At 39.0% G+C, this 22,725-nt stretch overlaps 1 protein-coding gene across 2 annotated transcripts in view; it reads left to right on the top strand.

Annotated features, from left to right (window-relative positions):
• LOC131689228 (uncharacterized) overlaps positions 1-5,841 on the top strand; it is a 49,312-nt gene extending 43,471 nt beyond the window's left edge. The window contains exons 2-5 of one of the 2 annotated variants that reach the window (XR_009305362.1): positions 2,849-3,270; positions 4,230-4,488; positions 4,545-5,513; positions 5,603-5,841. Coding sequence is in view for 1 of the 2 variants with exons in the window: in XM_058974176.1 (XP_058830159.1) it covers positions 3,000-3,270; positions 4,230-4,488; positions 4,545-5,286 (1,272 nt within the window). In the remaining variant the exon portion in view is untranslated. Of the gene's footprint in view, positions 1-2,848; positions 3,271-4,229; positions 4,489-4,544 lie in introns of both variants that reach the window. The other variant, XM_058974176.1, reaches the window with a different exon arrangement.
• Positions 5,842-22,725: the final 16,884 nt, after the last annotated feature.

Raw genomic sequence — 22,725 nt, 5'->3', positions numbered from 1 at the left:
CTAGATGAATATCAGCTACGGAGCCGGAAGTAGGTTGTTCAACGGTAGACTGGAACCGAAAATTATTTTGAGGGGGTGCAGTATCGTAGGTAACTTCGGGAGGACATATACCCTCTTTGGCTTTACCTGGAGAAACAGTCTTGCGGTCATCATCATTTGGATTGCGGATGGCTAGCTTCATTGGTTGCTATGTCGAGTAGTCAATTCTAAGTTTGGCTTTCTTCAAGCGTTTTTGGTACAGCGGGCATTCAGAGCTCCAAGAGGGATGAATAAAATCAAGCTTGTCGGCATCAAGTTCCTGCTCTGAGTTAAATAGTTGGCAGTTAACACATCTTTCGAAATCAGAGCTGCACTCGTTTATTGGATGTTCTTCTGCGCACTTTGGACAGCATACTAAATTTTTACATATCGCTGCTTTGTGGCCATATTCAGAGCAGCGGTAACAGCGCATTACATCAACAACCTCGAAGATTCGGCAGCCATCCCAGCCAATATTGACCCGTTGCGCTTTCATCAGACAGTAGAACGTCGAGGGGTCAGATTCAAACACTACCACTCTTGTGTTTTCAGTTCGTTTGGACTTCTGTACGCGAATAACTTTCAAATCATCCGTTTCAGGCAAATTGTTTTGTTGTTTCATTTTGGCGATTATTTCGTTTTCTGGGATTTCGTCACATAATCCTATTATCTTGAATCTTGGCTTCAGAGGTTTCAGCTTTTCAATCTCATATGCCTCGGAAAACTTATTTTTAGCATCGTGAGCCATTTTCAGTGCAAGCTCGTTCGATCCACACCGTATAGTAGCTTCTCCATTTTCACGGTAGTACACTTCTTTGACATCGAAGACAATTGGATCCAACTTTTCACGAATGTCTTTCCTTGTTATTTCCGCTAGTTGAACAACTTTCGGTTTGAACAGAACAGTTTGCTCCATTTTCAAGACTGCACTGTTTTTCGCAACATGCGAAACTGGCCTAAGTGACTGTAACTTTGACGTGTTCACAGGCGTTTCGCATGCAGCCGTTAATTCACCACTTGATTCGTTTCTGGAAGTTTTTTTAGTAGTCATTTTCCGTCGTTTTCCGGACCTCAGAATGCTGCAATCGTCATTATCATCTTCCAAAACGGCAGGATGTGCCTTGCGTTTTTCCAGCCTTGTTGGAGCTAAGTTAGAACGGAACGCTGGCATAAGTGGCAACGGCTGCAGTGTTCTTTACAACTTTATTGCCGGTCTCGGTATCATCGACACACATCTGATCCGTACCCGCTCGCCGAACTAGGTCACGCAGCACTGATACTTCTGCGGAAACAACATCTTCAACGGTAGATTTAAGGCGCGGGGGGGATTTTCAAGACAAAATGTTTCAAAACTCCAACTGTTGTATTTTTTGAGAAACAAAAATATTTTCATTGAAATGCTAAGAATGTTTCCTTTATAAAAAGGTATAAACTATAGCACCACTTCAAAAGTTGTAGCATTTAATATATTTTTACTCATATTTTTCCATAGTGCCGATATCGAAAACTTCAAGCGAAGTGGTCGGGGTCAAAAATTGTTAAAATGATGTCAAATTTGGCATCTGAGCTTACTGTGACATTTGTTACAATATAGAAGGGGACTTTATGATATCAAAAAAATTGCTATGCTAGACGTACCCATCAAGGACAGATTCATGCGCCCCAGTACTGTATTCATACGGCACACAATGGAAAACTTTACATGCTGGGCAGAAAGTATCGCTACCGATTTCCCATGCATTGTCGACAAACCAACCTACTAAAGAACTCTCTCTAACAACATAATTTGAACCGCAAACGGCTACCAAAACTGTGGCTGCTATTCAGGCCATAATGACAACTTCAAAAGCAGAGTGCAGCACCTCCAAATCAACAACCAGCCCTGACAGCGAGGAAGCTAATACCTATGTTGCACTCGTGACCAACAAAAAAAGAAGAACTTCGCGAGCATCAAGCCATTGATGTGAACGACAAGGTAAAAGTGAATGATTCCAGTGATGTTGTAAACAAGCAAATACTAATCCGCTTCAGAACAAAATATCCACGCGCAATATCAAGTTGTGTGCACGAAATCCGACAGACACTCAATAGTATTTGTTTTATTGTAAAATAGATGGAGATGGCTTTTGGTCACAGTTTTAGCAAATATTATGTTATTTTGTCTATCGCCTACGTTCCAAAGGTCTACAACGCCTTCATCTTCAGGGCAAAAAACAGTTTCATTATATGTTGTGTATATAATATATAAAATATTCTTGACAACTGAACAATTTTTCAGCCGACAAAAAATTGCAGCATTTTTCCCAACCAGTCTAATCCCTGAGCACTACCATTTTGGATAATAGGACGATTGCAAGCCGCAACCGATCGCCGCCGGGCGCCGCTTCATTTTCATAACGGTTAGGCAAAATATTTCACCCCTCTCTGCTACCGCCCATCATTCATCGCACATCGTTCACCTTGAAGTGCATACATTTAGCCAAATCGCCCATTTGCTTGCAACGCACAGCTCAACATAGTTTAGCACGATCAATAATTACATATCACCGAACGCCCATTAATTGAAATAGTGCCGAGAAAAGGCTTGACTCTGAGCTTTTATATGTACGCTTTTTAGCATATACTTCTTCCCCGAACATGCATGCATTACTCAGCTTCACACCGACCGGTTACACATATCTCTAGCATATTATTGCGATTTTATTTTTGCCGCCGAAATTTCTACAATCCAGCCATTTTTTTTTCAACCATCACATATATCTATTGTTCTCTTAATGCACACAGAAAAGTAGTTCACTTTTTTCTCGTTTTTCCTCATTTTTACCAACAGGATCAAAGTCATAAATGTAGACCAAATCGGCACCATCCAAAGAACAGCACCGCCAGTCGACCAAAGAGCCGAGCATCGCGCTCAGTGATATACACCTACCTTTCTTACTTTTATAACGTGTGTGCGTGGTGAAACATCCATTCATCCATCAATGATCGAGGGAACGATGCTCCAGAGCACGCTAGGATCGGCGCAGCGCTTCAAGAAACGGGAACGCACACAGAACTGGGCCTACGAGGAGAAGCACTTTCTGCTGGAGTTATGCCGAAAGGATATGCACATCATCGAAAACAAACGACTGGATAGTGCGCTTACGTCACTGAAGAACCGGGCGTGGAAAATCATCCATCAGCAGTTTGCGATCGCCTTCGGTACCGATAGGAACTGCAACCGGCTGAAGGAACAGTGGCGACGGATGAAAGGTGAGTGGAAGTCGAGGCGATTATCTTTTTGAACTGTTTAGGGGAAAATATCATAAATGGAAAAAAATATAGCATAATAAATGGACGAACTTGTAGAACGAGGTCAGCGGTTCGAATCTTGGGAACAGTGGATGTGTTGTCAATGACCTGTCATAGTATGTCGGGTACCCGATCAGGAAGACATAACAGAAATATCTCAAAGCTATATCTCGCATTACTTGTTATAAATTTGTTATTTTAACTACTAACGAGACCTAATTTATAACACAATATGTCACAAAAATTGTGTTTTGTTATAGTCTTGTTATTTCATTCTGATCGGGATACGCTACCAAAAATGCTGTTTTCTTGCTCAATGCTTTGCTTTTCTTAACTAATGCCGAGTAAAACCAGTGACACGATCGGTCGTCCAAAGAGGCGTGGAAAGGAAGGCTAAACTGAGAATTTTTCTATCCACGTATTATATTAATGACCCCTCACTCGAATGCGATGGAGACACACTGTCCTTTAAGATCGAAACAAGCAATTCCCTGCATAACTACCCTAATCATAAGCGGCGCACGGTTATTTGTAAACGAAAGCAGCCACAACACTACCCGCCTCATTCCCAGTGCTCGACGCAACACCGATAGACCCTGTTGAAATAACCACCGCGCCAAATAGGCGCCCCTAATGCCTATATATGCTATCAATTGTTGTGAGCCTAATGTGGTTTTCGTTTGAAGCGAAACTGAGTCAGTTCCTAACCCCAACTGCTGTCAAAATGTATGAACTGACAGCAGTTGGGGTTAGAACCTGACTCAGTTTCAGGTTCAAGCGAAATCGCCATAAATAATACAGCATTTAACTTTGATTGCCGCCAATTTCTCGCGCCTTTTTTTCCTCTTTCTACCAGTATCATTGCTTGCCTTCTCCACCTTTCTCACCCAACGCGTTTTTTATCTCGTCTCTGTTTGCAGCCTGCACGCGTGCCGAGATGCTTGATTACCAGCAGCGCATCCAACGATACGGCCAGGAGGTGGCAGATCGCAAAAAGCCCAGTCAGTTCACGTTCGAAATTTGGGAGTTTATGCAAGAGGCGAAAAAGGTTTGCAAAAATGAACTGATGGATGACGTCGATTACTCCAAGATGAAGCTGTCCCTGGAGGAGAATCTCCCCCAGGGGGTGTCGATTAAGGACTGCAGTGATGAAAATGACGACGAAAGCTCGTCGATGTGGTTAGTTCCCCGCCAATAAATTTAATTGAGCAAATTATAATATTTTCTTGTTTCAGGGATAAAAATTCGCAAAATTTATGCGAAGTACAAATCAAAGAGGATTCCATGGAGGAAGGTGATGACTACGACAAGGGTCGACCGGCCAAATTCGCACGGCTGGGTGCCCTACCGAGCTCGTCGCCCTACTCGGCAGAAAATGCGCATACCAAATTCAATGAATTGCTAGCGAGTAGCTTCGCTAGTCGATTAAACGAACATTTAAGCAACAATAATAATAACAGCAAAAGTGTCGACGTCGATAGCTACAGCCGAACATTCGGTAGCGATTCCAATGTAACCGATGTACCTGTGAACATGACCCAAACCGACCTGACCAACACGTTGGAAGCTTTAAGTATCCTCAAGAACCGCTTCAACCGGCTGAACGAGCTCGGTCAGTGGAAGAACGCATTCCACGAAGCTCAGAACCTTAGCACCAACAGTAATAGTCATAACGACCATCAGCATCAGCCGCATCAGGCCCATCAGCACCAGCACCATCAGCAGCAGCATACGCATTCGCAGCAGCAGCGGGAACTACAGCAACCCAGTTCCCCAATTCCGAGCAGTGCTTGCGCCCCCACCACTAGCAACAGTGGCCAGCAGAATGGGAAACTGACTGAACAGCACGAGCAGAGCGAACACGAATTGCGGATGGAAATATTAAAAACTGATCTCGAGACGGCTAAAATCAATAAAGAAACCGCAGAAATTAACCGACAAATTGCACTTCAAAAGTTAAACAGCCTGAACAGTTGAAATAATAATGGCAGCAAAAGCTCGCAGACGGACGTTCAGTGCTAATTGTAGTTATAATACAATAATTTTCCTACCAGCTAGGTATATCTAGTATAGCGCATAAGTAAAGCAAATCAAAGCAGGCTACGAGTTTGGTCTGCGTTGCGCCACATAGTAGGTGCCGATCAACATAGCACAAAAGTTACCCTGTCGAGTTATAGTAGACGGATCGCAATAATAGCGGCTCGGTACGTGTGAAAGCTAAAACCGAAAACTAGGCTTCTTGCACTTTTAATTTTTGGCTTCGAAAATTTTATTTTTTTTCTGTTTCTCCTAGGAAAAAAGGCATTATTATCATCACTCTCCTCTTCATTTCTAGAACAAATTAATTAATTTCAATTCATACGGCCGAAAGTATGGGAGAGTAGTTAGGTGTTATTAGATTAAAAGCAGGCCCACCATCACAGGCTCTGCTCAGCACCCAATGTAATATTTAATTTAATGTATCTCACCTCGAAGTAATAATAACTATGAACTTATATAAAGGTATAACTGAATAAAAGCAATACTATGTAACGGTTTTCTTTTTAATCTCTGCGTGGCCTCCGCCTTCGCGTGGTTGGAGATCCTCTTACTTAGTTTGCATGTTGAATGAAGTTTATGATGATGACGACGGCTTGCGGTACCCGAGGAGTAATTAATATAGTTACTTAAAGGGTTTGATAGTGGTGGTGTCCTTCGCAACTACTGGATTTAACAAAGATGATGAGAATCATGTCTGGTGTAGCAGGCGTAATCCTAATGCGGCCCATACACGATACGATCTGTCGTACAACGTGTTAGAGGGGGGGCAAATAGAGTTTTCGAAAGACAACCTTCATAAATTGAAATTTTAATTTCTTCAAAGATCTCGAAAGGCTAATCCAAAGATGATATACTCGCAAGGAACAGGTAAAATACGGAAATCTAAAAAACCTGTCTATCAAAATAATGTTGAGCGTACACATCTAGTTTTCGGGCTCCTTCCTAAAATATTTTGATTATAACCAAAAAACGCTTTTAATCAACCTAACAGTGTGATGAGACATTTCACATAAATATTAGAACTCCCTCTTCGGATATTAGCATGGGACAATATAATTGCAAGAAATTTCGAAAATCAAATCAAATCAAAAGTAAAGTATAAAAACCCATTAACATAAGCGGACAATCAACTTATTACTATTACTTTATGAATAAAATGTTTATGTTTTTCATTCAATTCAATATAAATGGAAAACTCAATTCCCTTCAGGGACTATAGGGTAATTTGGGGAGAGATGCCGCACATTTCTTAAAATCGATCCTGCATCGAAGTTAACCATTCAATATTCGATAAAATCATTTTTATCAATTGCGACAAGTTTCGAAAATACTGTGAATAGGTTTTTTCCTAAAAAAAATTCATCAAATTTCCATGAACATTTTTAAGAAAAAAAGGTCATTGCGGGAGAGATGCCGCACCATGGTCACAAACTGAAAAATGGTGAACAAAAATATTTTTAGATATCATTGATGTTTTTGTGATTAGGGGTCTTCAGCTGAGTTTCATGATGTTTGATTACACCTATAAATCAGCCAGCACCTTCATTTTTCTTAAGGGGGTAATACCATTTCTAGAAACATTTTTTATTCAACATTTTAAAAATATTTTATTTTTGCAACCTTGTGTAACGGTTTAGTTGGAGTAACTTAATTAAGGGTACTGTTTATTTATATGTTTGTACGAGCGATATATTGGTAGGGGTTCCTTAAAAGCAGTTTTTGGTTGTAATGTATTTATATAACTTTGGTTTGTTCTTGAAAGATTCATTTTAAAAAGCATCAATTCGTCGAAATTGTCATCACTACAAATCAATTCCCTTTACTAAAATTAGTGCCTGAAACTTTAAAGAATAAACCGAAGTAACTAATACTTAGATACATATTGCCCGTTCAAATATATAAATAAATAGACTCATATTCCTATATGCCACTGTTTTAGGTCCGTTAATTTGTCGATATACCTTATTAATAATCTATACCTGACGCAAATGATCATTTAATGACATTTCGAGGTGAAAAAAATACATTTTAGCTACGCATCCTCCGCCACCGAGTGCGGTATCTCACCCGTAATTTTGATGCGACATCTCTCCCAATTGTATGGGAGAGATGCCGCACGACGACATTTTCCTCTGAAATTATGGATGACCGTGCTCATGATCAGAATTCCTTCTAAAAGGTCCCAGCTACTCAACCGATACACAATTTACCAAAAAAAAAAATTTAAAAAAAAGAAATTTTAATGTGGTAATGAAAAACTTTCGACACTCCGTGATGCAACTGGACGCACATAATCATTAATAAAAAATTTGTAAGTTAATAATAAGGATTATTTTACATCTCCAGTGTTGTAATTCTTCAAAAGACCAACTCACAATATCATATTACCGTATAAAAGTGACCCTGTATACGAGATATAGAAAGTGCGGCATCTCTCCCGAAATTACCCTATATATTGTGCTTGGGCAAAAAATCAAAAAAAAATATTGCGTATATTTGAAGTACATATCATTTATTGCGTTTATTCAAATGTTCATGCCGATCTGAGAACTAGAAACTAAAATTGCAGCTTTTGATAACACGCTACCTCAACGCGATTATTTCGATATAGACTTTTTCTAAACGTGACCTCGCTGTGAGCAACATATTTCGGATACCGTTGGACTCACAACAGCTAGTGATTGAACAAAGGATTTTGATTTGCATCATTATTACTAATTCCAATGCCAAAAAACAAATTGGAAAGTTCCCTAGTAACAATTGTACTTTTATGATAGTTTTATAGCCCCTCAAAAACATACATTGCACTTGTAGCGTGCTATAAAACTTCAATTGTTACTTGGGTTATCAATAACGGATTTTTTTAAAGAAAAGCGTCATCATTACTGAGTGTAGTGAAAAATATAACGCGAATAAATGATTTTCTACCGAAAAAATGATTTTCTGAAATATTCAGTGTGTTCATAATGGCTTGTTAGTATCGTACGTAGGGGCTTTTGTGAGCAATTTTTTTTATCGATTTTTATGACATTTTATAATAAAAAGGGTGCATTTTGTTGGAAAATAGAAATGTCTAAAAAACCCTACGTACGTCGCTTTCTATTGTTCTAAGGAATCGGAAAATCTTTTGTTTTTGGCTCTAGATCAAAGATTACGGGAGACAGATTTCCGGCCATGGACCAAAAGAACTCGCCTGTTGGAAAATGCTATCCAACCGCTGTTGAAAATAGTTGACAAATTCATTATTTGTACATCAGAACTTGTATTATAAATGGTAATTTACGGGATCTCGATTCCTCGTTACAATGCGTCAAGTGAAATTTCTGAAACATGCTTATTTTTTCATGCCCTACACAGGTGTAACCCCTTATTAAAATTTTGCAATCTTGGCTAGAGAAAATTACAATTTTTCAGATAGCCTTTTGAAGATTCTAACAAACAATATCACCAGAAAACCCGTTTTATCCCTTTCTTTAGCACGCTAAAATAAAAAATGTATACCGAAAACCGATTTTTTTTTTAAAAAAAAGTTACGGAAAATAAAATCTTTATTGTTTCATTAATTTCAACAAGAATTACGAACTGCACTTTTTCCGCCAATTAGGTATTACAGAAACTAAATAGTCTTTGACTTCGCCTTTTTGTGAAGATTTCCAAGGAAAATTTTTATTTTAGCGTTTCCAATGTGATTACAAAAAACGCATACATTTTCCAATAACTAGAACTTTTCCTATCCAAAAATCACGAAAACATGTTTTTTTGTCTGCTAAAGGACCCCCTTAATTGTATCTATTAATTTAGGACACTTTTTAACACAAACCACCCAAACAAACGAACGAATGAGAGAAGAATGGTTAACAATCAAAGTGGTTTATGTATTGTCACCAATACAAAGACAAATAAAATTTGTGAGACAATGGTCCTACAAATGTAATTATAGCCTCCAATCACTAGGTTTTCATTTAAGTTAAGTCTTAAAGAAATATTAGAAGAAAAATTACACACTGTTAGGTGGGGTTTTTATAGAAAATGTGTTTAAAATCAATTATTTAAGCTTCCAAAATATGTTCTGATCTTATCCTTTTCCGTTTCCGAAATAAAATTCGGATGGTGTATTACAACTATATTGAACAATAAAAAAACATGCTGTAACTTTTAAAGCATACAAGACAGACACTTGGTGTCTTCAGTAAAGATGTTGACAGAAAAGCTATACATTTGCCGAAGACATCATCTCAATATAATCACAAAGACATTTTTTTAATATTTCGCTTATAGGGGGATTAATATGTGACAACACAATACCAAAAGAAAGACCATATTACATCTAACAAATTCTCCGAAGATGCCATTGACCTCAACTTAACCAACTTCATTTTTACACATTCAAACATTAATATCTTAGAAACTAAACATCAGAATCAAAAACAAATCAATAGCGTGCTGTCTGGGTGTTAGACCTTTTAGTTGAAATTGGTTTGGATAAGATCGGTTCAGCCAATGCTAAGAAACACGAATGAGAGTTTGCCACATACCTACTCTTGCACATACACACATACACACAGAGTCCGAGTAGATGTCGATAAAACTGGGAGTAAAACGGCTCAAGAAAGCGGGTATCAGTGTCGGGAGAAATTCCTCCGTCGAAAAACTCAGTGAGGTAGGGTGAGTTCACCGCTGTGGACTATCCTAGAAGATCGTAATAAGGCTGGCAGCTTATTGACAATCGGAAATCAGCAGCTAAACGGCTTACTGAGACAAGAGCAAAATGGTGACGTAATAGATGGAGAAGAAAAGCATCGTACGACCAATCGTATCGTGTATGGCCTGTTTAATAGTTAACTCTAGAACTGTTTTATAGAGTACATTTGTACCCCAGGGCTATCTCTGTTATTCCGTTACGGTTTGTTTTAACTTCAAGCAATCTTTATCATAAATCAATTTCATTACTAAACTTCCATTAAAGCTGGTGCAACCTACAGTCGTGATTCGCTGGTTGGACACTTTTTAACTGGATCACTTTTTAGTTGGACCTCCGCTAGTTGGACCATTGTCCAACCAAGAAGCAGCTGAACGTCAAAATCTCTTGTCAAATTTACTTTGACAACCAATCTGACAATATTTAGGGATGTGAAGAGATGCATTTATATTGCCAACATCTCCTTTGGAGAGTTTTTGACATTTGTCAGTCGGTCCAACTAACGAATTAAATTAGTTAGTTGGACAGAGGTGTGGCCCAACCAGCGAATTACGACTGTATATCTATACATAGTAAGCAAGAAACTTGTGTAAAATGCGCTTGGATTGTTATCGATATTATTGCTTTTGTTGATGAAAGAGGCAAAACACATCCGTGAATATGATTTGTATATAATATGCACCACTCGATTCGTCATCTTCTGTAGCCCAAGCTCTGGAACATACTTCCTGTTTTATCTCCGTTACTGCACATTGCTGTATTTTTACTGTTTGCATTTGCGGTTGGTGTTCAAAGATGGATCGGAATAAATACACTTTTTGACCGATTTTTAAATAATTTACTACTTGTTCAAAAGGCAATTTAAAAATCTTTTCAGCGCCGTATAGATGGTCAAAATCGGTTAAAGACTACCGGAGTTTTAGTAATATTAAAGAAAACAGGGCATTTTTATGTAATTTAAATACTTATTCTATAAAATATGAAACATTAGACAAAACACGCATATTTTTGAACAGGCTACTTTACGAATGATTTTAGAATAAAACTGTCCAATTTAAATTAAGTTCAATAAAAATTAGGCATATTAGAGCGATTTTAGTTCTAAGGTAAGAATGTACCCCACAAAACCATTTGCGTATAGAAAAAGCGACGAAACCGTTCTATGGTTAAAAAGGGGTTGTGTAGGCGACTCATATCTTTAATATTTCCCCCGAATATTGGTCAACCTGGAACCAATGCGTTTCATCTAAACCCAGTCAAAAAGGGCAAATTGCTGGCTAACGGGGGGCTATTTGTCAACTCGGATGCGCTAATTTCCCTTCAATTTTTCAGCAAATTGCTGGCTATTAGGGGGCTATTTCATAAGCAACATTTGGGCGATTTGCCGCCGTCATTTTTTTGCCGCTCTACCCGCCCCTTAAATCTCCCCAAAATCGCCCAGGGAACGCGCCATTTAATCGCCCTTAATTGCCTGATATGAAATTACAAATAATACTTATTTTCGGATTTATTATCTACTCACATAAACACTAGGTAATCACCACCAAACTACAGTTCACTAGGTAATCACCACCAAAACCACCAAACTACAGGAATAATCAATTGTGAAATTGGTATTGCACATCAAAACTTACCACAATCTGACTTTCATTAACATATTTATATTTACAATAATTTTCTAGATTGATTTCCATGGATCACATGATATTTGACTCATAATGAAGTGTACAACGTAGGGTCACAAAGAACAGACATCCATGATCGAACAAAAATATTTAAAAAACGTATGTAAACATTTGAATTAATATACGATAAACACTAGCGCCGCCACACCAACCTATCCCAACTATCCCTCAAATCCATTCCGGAACCGGTTCGAAATCCTGAATTAATTCAGTATGGAATCTTGCTCAAAGAAAACAATCGATTCCGACTCTATCGGTTTATGCATTTGAGCTGGAATTCAAGTAAAAATTGCTGTTGAACTGGGGCTCTTGTGGATTGTGTAAATGTTGTAAAATAATTTATCTGAACATTCCAACTCGATAAGATTTCAGTTATTTCAGTTCAAATTTCCATATTTAAAAGTTCCCCCCCCCTCTCCCTATACCCTATTGCGAAACTACCTATGCTCAGAAATTGAGCTAAGGCTTTTGAATAATTCATCCAAGCATACCAATGTGGTAAATCGAAAGAATATGATGTTATTTTGGTATGCTATATGAAATATCATTGGAACACCCGCAGTGTTGGCAAAAAAAAAATTATTTTTGGCAATTAATTCGATATATCGAACTTTGAACAGCTATAATTTGTTGTAGAGACATTCTAGCACCATGCATCCTTCGGCAAAGTTGTTCAGCATATTCTGGACTACACTTCTATCTAATTGTTGGTATACTACAGGAAGAATTGTAGTCCGTGAAATTGAAAATGCAAAAAAGTTGGTTTTCCCATACTAATTTCCATACAAATTTCAAACGCAATGCGCTACGCCGGGTCAAATCCAATCGACCCCAAATTTTGCACAATTGTTTGGGACCCCAAATGGAACCAAAAAAGTGCTGTGCTCGGTTGATTAGGTTATGATTACGTATTTCCATATAACAATGCTCCACCCTAGTAAGCAGTACAAGCGAACTGCCAAGAAAAGTGAGGTTAACTGTGTCTGTAAAGAACCTAATTCTCCATTATATCGCCGGTTCTTGAGCGCAGAATTTTTCATTCTCTCAAGTTCACCGAGCACCAAATAGTATGTCTCCTTTCACGACCGCAACTTATGGCCGTTCAGAGTAACAGAGAGTATTAGCGGTTGTACGACTTTCCCCCGAAAACCATTCCCCAGAAACTAAAACACCGAAGTTTTTTCCCCAGAAAGAACCATTCTCTAGACAACCATTCCGTCGAAAGTACCAATTACCAGAAAACCTTTTCCCAGAAAGTATTTTTGCCCAAAAAACCGTTACCCAGAATAAACAAATACCAAGAAGTTCATACCCCAGAAAAAACCATTTCCCAGAAATTGAAGTATTCTAACTGAAGATGACTTATTTATTAGTATTAATATTCAGGTTTGGTTTTGTAATATAAAAGCTATTGATAAAATGGTATCTTTTAATGTTGTACCATCTTCCTGGTCGGCAATTAAAACTTCTTTTAATTTTTTGTCTCTCCTGCCTGTTTTTTAACAGCGACGTCAGTTTATCATATCTACTTGCAGATATCGCATATATTCCGCCGACGTGGACTGCTCGTCCTCTTTGAATGCTTTCACAACCGCATAAAGTTTAAGGTCACTGGTACCTTTTAAGAGTGCATTTAATTGGTTGTGATACCCTTCTATTGCGTTTGATGTTCTGGGTATGTCATTGAGGGTGTTGTATCGCATGGTCCATAATTCAGGGAAAATCTGGCCTGTGCCTGTGCGCAGTGTTTTCCAACCCTTCGCTTCCCCAAAACGTATTTTTTTATGTAATCGAAGTACGGGGACATTTGTTCCGGAGCTGAAGCACGGACAATACCCAAGCCTTCAGGCACATCTTGAGGCTTCAAAAAGTGCAAGGCCTGGGTTTGTCTGAAAGAGATCTGCATTTGCACGCTTTTCAACCATATCGCACAGAATTGGGAACAATCCTTGCTATAGCGTTTATCTCAGCGGTTTCAAAATCTGTCAATATAATCGACGGATTAATTATAATATTGTTGTTAGCTGCTATGGTTTTTATCAGTTCTAGAGCTTTTTTGTAGTTGGATTCTGATTTATCTGGAAGGAGCATGTGTACTAAGGGCAGGAACGTTCGTTCAATGCTCAATGTTCCGATTGACCGGACGTGGATGGCAATTTATGTAGCAGATGAATCAATAAGGGCATGACCAGTGATCAACTCGTATGCTCGGTTTATTCGAACATAGGAGTTGACTCCTTCTTTTAAACATGAGCAACTCTTTGAATATGTATGCCAAATAGCAAGGTTGTATAATTTTCATTCGCCTGAATGCGAATTAAACTCATCTGCCGAATGGCTTTCCGTGCTAAATTTATCGAAAGGCAATACTTGAAAGAACCATCGAACAGATTGAAAACGAGAGCCGAAATCAAGCTCGAGAGAGTGAGAGCGACGGGAGACAGAGAATAAACTAACTCACAGCATAGGTTCATTCATATGCCATTCTCCTCAGACCATTTTCGTGTAGGCTGTGAGTCCACACTCGCACGAATTTTCGGAGCCAAGAATCATGAGAATGAAATTCGCAATAATTGAATGAATCGCTTTCGCTTGAATGCCATTCGTGAACGCCATTTCGATGCCGGTGCTGTTGCTGTTCTTGTGCGCGTTGGTTATAAGTATCTACGTAATTGATTCTCTTGGAAAACGAACATCGGAATACTGCTAGCGGCTGGTGGCTATAAAGTGTTCTGCCTCGCTTCCCTGATTAGGAAGGAACTGATTTTAATGGGCTGCTGCCGTCTCCGGGAATCAAAATATTGCGTGAAAAATTACCTGATATACTAAATGAAAGCGCGCACGTCTGTCGTGAAATTGAGCGCAGTGTTCAAGGCATTCCAATAACATAAATCATGAATTAATTTGGCGGAAAAAACATCGCAAGTAAATCAATGGTTTGTAAATTAAGGGGTTACATCACCATAAAGCGCGAAAAAAGAGGTAGGGTGATGAGCCTATTTGCGCCATGTTTCTATTATCACCCATTTGAAGCCAGTGTCTGCCATCTTTGTTCAACGCATTGAGTCAAATGGTAGCGCAACAATTAGGGTTCGTCGCGGTGCGGATGTGGGCGGTAAATGGATTGTCCGCACCGCAACCGCAAAAAAATAATGAAACCGCTTATGGCAACCGCACTATATTTACCGCACCGCGCGGTAATGCGGTAAATGCGGTAAATTTTTTATATTTTTTAAAAATAGTGTTGAAAAATTGTTTATTTGTGTAACCATATATCATAAAATGTTATTCTTATTCACACGAAATTTAACTTTAAGAGACTCCTTAGAATGTAAACAGTAACAGAATTAGAGGGATTGCGAATAGCCCTGGAGTTCAAATGTACCCCACAAACCCATTCTAGGGTTAAAAGTCCTTAATTTCTTATTTTAATTTCGGATCTCTAAGAAATGAAAAATATACTCAAGTAAGGATTTACTCGAAATCAGCTCGGTTCGTCTGCTAAAGCCCATCAAACTACTAACTATCAATCGGGTCTTCAATGTATTCCACAAAAAAACAATTTTGTTTTTAATTTTTTGATTATAGAGGTTTTAACCTTAGAGTCATTCGCCTCTTTTCGAGTTAGAGAAATCTCTTTTAGAAAAATCTCTAAACCTATGTGCGGGGTGAGCTGCGTACAAGGTAATCGATTAACCAACTACCCGTTCTCACAAAAAAGAATGAAAAACAATTTTTTTTTATTTTCATCCAAAAGATAAAGAACAGCCAATTCAGTCTGCAAATTATTACAGACAAAATCTTTTACACGTACAGCCATAAAATAAATATTATAAAATTAATACCTCATTAAAATTCAGAAAATGTATGTTTTTTTTTTTTTACAATGGAGAAGACCTTTACGTCCTAGCCCAGTACACGTGCTATTGGTAGGGTCCAATCTACCACACGGGGTGCACTGGGGGCGTGTCGGGCTCGAATGGTGACCAGCCATTAATACCGACTAAACTCCATTGGGCTCCGCCATCATTCCTCCCAGGAACTACCTCTCGGTATTACTTCTGGGGGGATGGCTGTACTAAATGTACTCATTCACTCTCACTCACGCGTTCATACATCCTGTATGAGGCTTACTTGGGTGCTCTCTCAATCGCACTTTGATTCACTCTCAAACACTCCCACAAGAGGCTGACTTTTGTGCTCACCTTTTACGTTCCATGCGAGGCTGACTTGTGTGCTCAGCTTACTCATTCCTTGCTAGGCTTACTTTTGTGCTCACCCCACCCATACCATGTGAGGCTGACTTGGGTGTTCACCCTATCACTTGATTCACTCTCAATCGTGCCACTCTATTGTACCTTTGTCACTCCCCCTGGCATCCCATGTGGGACATTTTTCTTAGGCCCCACTTCTGACAAACCATGCGAGGCTGACTTGTGTGCTCACCTTTTTCATTCCTTGCTAGGCTGACTTTTGTGCTAGCCTCTACCATACCATGTGAGGCTGACTTTTGTGCTCACCATTAACATGCCGTGTGAGACTGACTTGGATGCTCACCCTTTCACTCCTCTGCCACGCCATGAGGTATCGATAGCTAAGTCCCAACATACTACGCTACGACCCTCCCGTCTTGGCATGAGGCAGTCCACTTATACGCCTATACACTCACTCTTCTGTCTTGCTTCGGGGTGGCTGGGTTTACCCCTTACGCGGTTGCCAGTCGCTGCGCCAAACCTGCCTCGGCATGAACAGACCATTCACTCCCTTTTTTGCGCTTGGCCTTTTTCGCTCCAGCTAACCAATCACTAGTTAGCCGTGCCCGTCGTCTGTTGCTCGGTTCGCCAGATTACCTGTAGCTTACTGGCAATCTGGATGGTAGCAGCCGAGACTGCGTTCCACTTCTCCACCGATTGACACATCCGCTGAATAAGGGTATCAGGGGTTGTGTCCCAGCCACAGACGTCAAGCATTGCTCTTCTTTCGACGTCGAACCGATGACATACGAACAGTGTGTGTTCGGCAGTTTCGTCTACACCTGAGCAGTCCGGGCAGACTGGGACCTCCGCGTGCCCGAAGTGGAAGTGAACTTCCCCATGGGGTCGTCCCACCCAGCTCGATATGCTAGGTATCAGCCGGTGGGTCCACCTACCTTTCGAGGAGTTGTCCCACTCACGCTGCCATCTGGCGACCGAGGTCACCCTGGTGCGCTCGCGGGCTCCCCTATTTCCACGTAGCTCAAAGCACTCCTCATCTTCCCGAATGACCAGCCCGACTGGCATCATGAGCGTGGCATTCGGAAGAATTTGCTTCATCCATCGAACGAAATGCTGTGTGAGCAATTCTAAGCTAGATTGTGCCAGCCTCTACTCAACTACGCCACTCATCAGGCATTGTATTCATCGCATGAACAGAGAGAGGGGGATGAACAAACTATTATGAGATTCGACGTGTGCATCATCACAGCACAAAGCGAAACGGGAAAAAATCGACGTTCACTCAGCAATCAACAAGCTTGCCAAATAGCCCTCGGAATGAAACTTGTTCGTCTGACCGGTTTTCTCAAACATAGGGGTTGATTCATTCTTTCCAGCACACTATGGAATAGCTGGAGCAAAAAGTTGGCTAAAATAGGAAAAACATATTCGAACTATCATATTAAAGATTTTTATAACATTCTTCGATGTTTATTGCATCATGTACCATCGAAATTTCAAGGGGTCCTCTACTCTAGACGTCTAAAATTGAGGTGTTTTTTGGAAATATTTTGCGAAAGATCTACTGAATTGATTTTGATTTTTTTTTTTCATTTTGAAGATAGGGTGATGAGCCTATTTGCACCATGTTTCTATTATCACCCTACCCATTTGAAGCCGTTGGTTAGAGCAGTGTCTGCCATCTTTATTCAACGCGTTGAGTCAAATGGTAGCGCAACAATAGGGGCACTCGATTCGAGTTTTCATTGTGCTCAAACACGAGAATTTTACTGTTTTCAACGCATTTGTGTTATTATATTGGTTCTTAACAACGAAGCAAAGCGGTTCATGTCAATTTTTACGCATTCCATTGATTGTAAGGCAAGAAATTACCGAATTAGTGAGGCACCTTGCTTAGTGTGGTGAAAATAGGCTCATCACCCTACATGTTTCGGCTTTTCAATTTAACTTTAAACGACGAAAACAAACATCTCTGCGTCCTTGAAACGTCATTTGTGACATTGATGTTTAAATTACATGGGTCTCGCTTAAGTAAAGTTTCGGCTAATGGGGTTTTCGTCTTCAAAAGTGAAATTCGAAAGCCATTACCAAAAAATGTTTCATTTCTTCTAAAAACTGTCCGTATGCAACAGTTTTTATTAAATTGAAACTATGCAATCAATGAAGTATTATTAAGCTAGAAAACGTTGTTATTGATCTATGCTAAGTACTCTGTTGTTAAAAATATCGAGTTATTAAGGGGTTACATTAATAGAATTTTCAAAAAATCGAAAAAAATTTCAATGGCTGAAAATGTGCTTAAATTGTTTTGAAAATGATATGTCGCCGAAGCGCCTCTTATGTATACCCCGAGCGTACTGAAAACTTTAAACGAGATTTTTTTTTTTCGAAACCACATTTTAGTTGGTCGGAAATGTAAGTCAAACAACCCTTTTTGGATCGTTTTGAAATTTGCACAGTGCATGTATTCAGAATTGCTATCTGCAGCGACGTACGTAGAATTTTATATTAACAAGTGCACCATTTCACAAAATCCTACGTCGCTTGCCATTGTACCAAGAAATCGAAAAAAAAATAGTTTTTAGCTCTAGGCAGCCAAAGCTTTGTGCTCAATCATTAACCGTCAATGGTACGCAAAGCGATAGAGATTTGAGATGTCCTATTAGGTATTTAACCTAATGGAGCTCTTTTTATGTTTCTAGATCTTCAGGTAATAGGTGTCTTTGCAACTTAAACGTATATAGAGTTTTGGGATATTTCAGCGGCGCGATACCGCAAATATCGAAAATTGACAATTGTTGAATATTTAACAAACAATAGGGTTGGTTCTCCAATAGCCGCGGTATACTACTAGTTGCACTAGTAGGCTAAACGCTTGATTAAAATGCCAACCGCCGTTAATTATTTTTTGCTTTGTAGTTCGCACTAAACTCGCAAGCAGTACCGTCTTTACGCATGGGCACACTGGGCCAGGGCCAGGGGCCCCGGGATTTTAGGTGCCACCAACTTAGGATGAATATAGAATCTTTCTAAAGGTCATATTCCAAAAAATTGTAGCACTAAATTGTTTATATCTCTTGAGTGTGTAGGTAACAATGGATCAGTAGCAGCTCGGAATCGCTTAATGCACCTTATCCCATGTGACATTTGAATGGCATCAAACAATCAAGCGGAGTGATGGTAGCAACCAAGAAGGTAAAAAAAATTGCAAGGAAGCTGTACACAAAGTGGAAGAACATGTTGAAATTCGGTACAAAATCCTTATTTGGCAAGCGATCCACGGATATGGCAAATTTTCATTTCTTCATCAAACAAATCTTCATGAAATCCTCCAAAAATGACACCGTTTTCTGGTACGGAACCAATTATGTTATTTTTGTACGACATTTTGCCTTATCAAAAATATTTTAGGCCGTCATGAAGGTTCATAAAATCCCAAAACACCCCTGCCCTTATGATAGCGTGATTGAAAGTGTCTACACAAATCGACCCTACTTATACCCTAAATCTGATTTAAGGAGTTTAGGTAAATGTGCGTGCCCTTGAAGATATTTGAAGAATCTTGGGCATTCGGTGACTTACATTGTGTGTATATTTTTTGATTGATCCCAATATTTTTTGCCACGACGCATATTTTTTTAATTAATGTTCTTGAAATGTTGTCTTAAAATATGGTTAACATAAGCAGAAAATTCTTGTACTGCAGTTTTGCTTTGCTAATTTCAAAATCTCAGTTTATGCTGAAATGGAAAATTATGCGTCACGGCGAAGTGCACGAATCAGAATCAGGAATAAAAATATAATGGCAGAAATGGAACGGATCTCGTAGGAAATAGAGGATTTGTGCCTCATGGCAGCGTGAATGGCATTGAAATAGATTGTGCTACTCATATCAATGGGTTCGAGTAATTTCGATGTTTCGCTATGTTTATTTGTTTACGAAATAATGAAGGTATTGAAACATTTGTACTTTCGAAAGGTGAAAAGGCTAATTAATGTTATTGATTATTTTGTGCCATCGGTCTCTTTCTGCACTGAATGCCTATCACCGATACCAGAGAAGCGACTCTACGATCTAAACACACAGCCCCAATACCTACCAATGGACCCATCTACTCTAATGCCTCTTATAAGGCAATCGTTACCGCCCCTTCTCAGGCAGAACTCAATCGTTATCTATTTTAGCTCCAGTGGATCAGGTTCACAGTTCCTCGATGGTGGAGTGGTTAACGCATCCAACTAGAGACTTGGAGATCGCAGGTTCGATTCCTGTTCGAGGACATATTTTTCTCAGTGTGTCCAATAAAAGTTGAATTGTCATCGTTCCGGTCATTCTTTCTCTGTCTAAAATTTAAATTGTGCTTGTTCGCTATCGTCTCCTCTCCGAACCGTTACCATAAGGGACCATCCATAAATGACGTAGAATTATATGGGGGAGGGGGAAGTTTTGTATTGTGTGATGATGTGTGACGACAGGGGGTCATGTTATGCTACGTAGCTTTTTTAAAGGAGAATAACTAACATCGTTTTTCATTTAAAAAAATTACGGGGACAAGGGAGGGAAGAGTTACCGTCAAGTTACGTAATTACCAGGGGGTATTTAGAGGTTTGTGACGAAATGCTACGATGGGGGAGGGGGGTGTTAAAAATCATTCAAAAAATGCTACTTCATTTATGGATGGTCCCCAAACGAAAGCACAAAACTTGTGGTGTATACTTCTAGAAAAAGGACCTTTATTAGCGCCAGAGCCAAAAGACGAATAATGAAATCTATTGAAAATACAAACGAAAAACAGTAGCCAGCTACGTGTCGATTAAAAGTGGTATTTCAGTAATAGTCTTCTAAAATAGCAATGTTGGTCCATCTAAGCTGCGGATATAAAATGGCCTCATTGAGCATGACCATGAGCATGAGAATGATGACCGTACAATTCGTAGTTGCTACTCCGTGATTGACCAGAACGACGAAATTGCACAAAGAATCAACGAATGGGGCCTGGGAGTAGCTATCCATTCTTCATGTTCACGTTTCGAGAGTTCTTTACTTTGCAATGTCAATAACGGCGCAGGCCACGTCCTTACAGTCATCGGGGGAGGAAAGGAATGTTATGTAATTTTTCATTGAACAACACCGGAGCAGTGGATTGCACTAGTTTTGTACTTTCTAGCAGAAGTAGAAATGAAACGCGTCTAGTGGCTTGCTCTTCTGCTACAAAATGCAACATCAGTGCAACCCACCGCCCCGGGGTTTTCCAGTGAAACAAGTGTAACAAACGTTGTTATGGATGTATACGGTATACCTTTGCATCTTCACGTTTACTACGGGAAGGACGTTTTGTTAGTAGGATGGGGTAAAGAGTCACACAAGTCTGGATTCACCTTGATAAGAGATACAATCTACGCAACTCTCACAAGTGTTATCATGTGTATATTGCTCTGGGCAGCCGGCTGCCGAGAATTTATGATAGATTTATCGTTTGTTGAATTAATTTGGAAATGATCGGTTTGTAAAAAAAGTAACGACAGTCGAGAGTGTTGCTCATGTTCAATTGAATCTAACAGTATGTTCACCATTTCATTATTCCTTGTTTCTTTATTCCAGCGAATCACGACATTCTAAAAACAATACAATACCATGGAGAGCGATTACCTTTGGTGTTTCGAGACATTGGTCGATATAGATATGGCAATACCTATGTAATTGAAGATTCAATAATACAAGTATTATTTATCGTGTATAAACTTTGATATTTATATTCGTGATCTAACGCTAGATGTCGACCGCCAGAGAGCATGGAAGTGCAATGATGATGTTTTTATTTTCGTCTGTCAAAACACATTGGAAAGTAAATTCTGATTTTTTTAAATTTAATCAATATTATAATTAAATGTTATTTCTTCTAATGAAAAGTAATATTGATGAAGAAAATATGTTTCCTACCTCTGAAACATATCCAGATGGTAAATTTCTTGTTACTTCACTCACATTTGTTCTTCCGGTTTCAATTTATACTAAAATGAAATTCAGAGATTGAAATTTCGATAGAAAACACGATGGTGGGCAAAAATCATTGGATTAAAGAGTGTAGTTGTTGGTAGCCGAGGTTATCCACTGATAAGTCCAATTTCTAGATAAACATTTTCCATATCTAAAACAACCAACCTAACCTCAACAATACAAAAATAATTCCGGATCTCAATAATTCGTAATAAAATATTGAGTTCAACTGAATGTTTTGGTGTCAAACGAAAGAACGAGTGTTTTCTTATCACCTGTAATCAAGCTTTTTGTGAAACTATGTGATATTTATTTTAAAACAATTAAAATAGAACAACCATCCTATACCATCAATGCAAGAAAATGTTTTCATCATCATTTGAATAGTACCAAAAATGAAATCCAGTTGGCGCATCGAGCGAAAAAGTTTCACGTTTGAGAGCCAATAGCAAATAAAATGAGAATGGTTGCTTTCTCCGTGAACAATTGAATAAGCGATTTTTATGTTATCATTATTCGCGCGCGTTGTTAAGCTAACTGAAGCGCATTTTAAACGGTATAAAATAAGTACTACCGAAATACCGGAAACGACTAGCGTTGTATGTCGAATATACAACCGATGACGCTAATTTTTACACTAATTACTTGAACAAGATTGGAGACAATAAGAACGAAAAGAAAGTAACCTGTCACATTTTACGTGAATAATCAAGCTAGAATATTTTATATAGTTAACAAGAAGAAATATAGTTAACATGACAAGTTGAAAGCATTCGATAC

Source organism: Topomyia yanbarensis, chromosome 3 (genome assembly GCF_030247195.1).
Source record: "Topomyia yanbarensis strain Yona2022 chromosome 3, ASM3024719v1, whole genome shotgun sequence".
NCBI lineage: Eukaryota > Metazoa > Arthropoda > Insecta > Diptera > Culicidae > Topomyia > Topomyia yanbarensis.
Note: the sequence above shows the minus strand (reverse complement) of the source record. Positions and strands in the feature narration are given on the sequence as shown.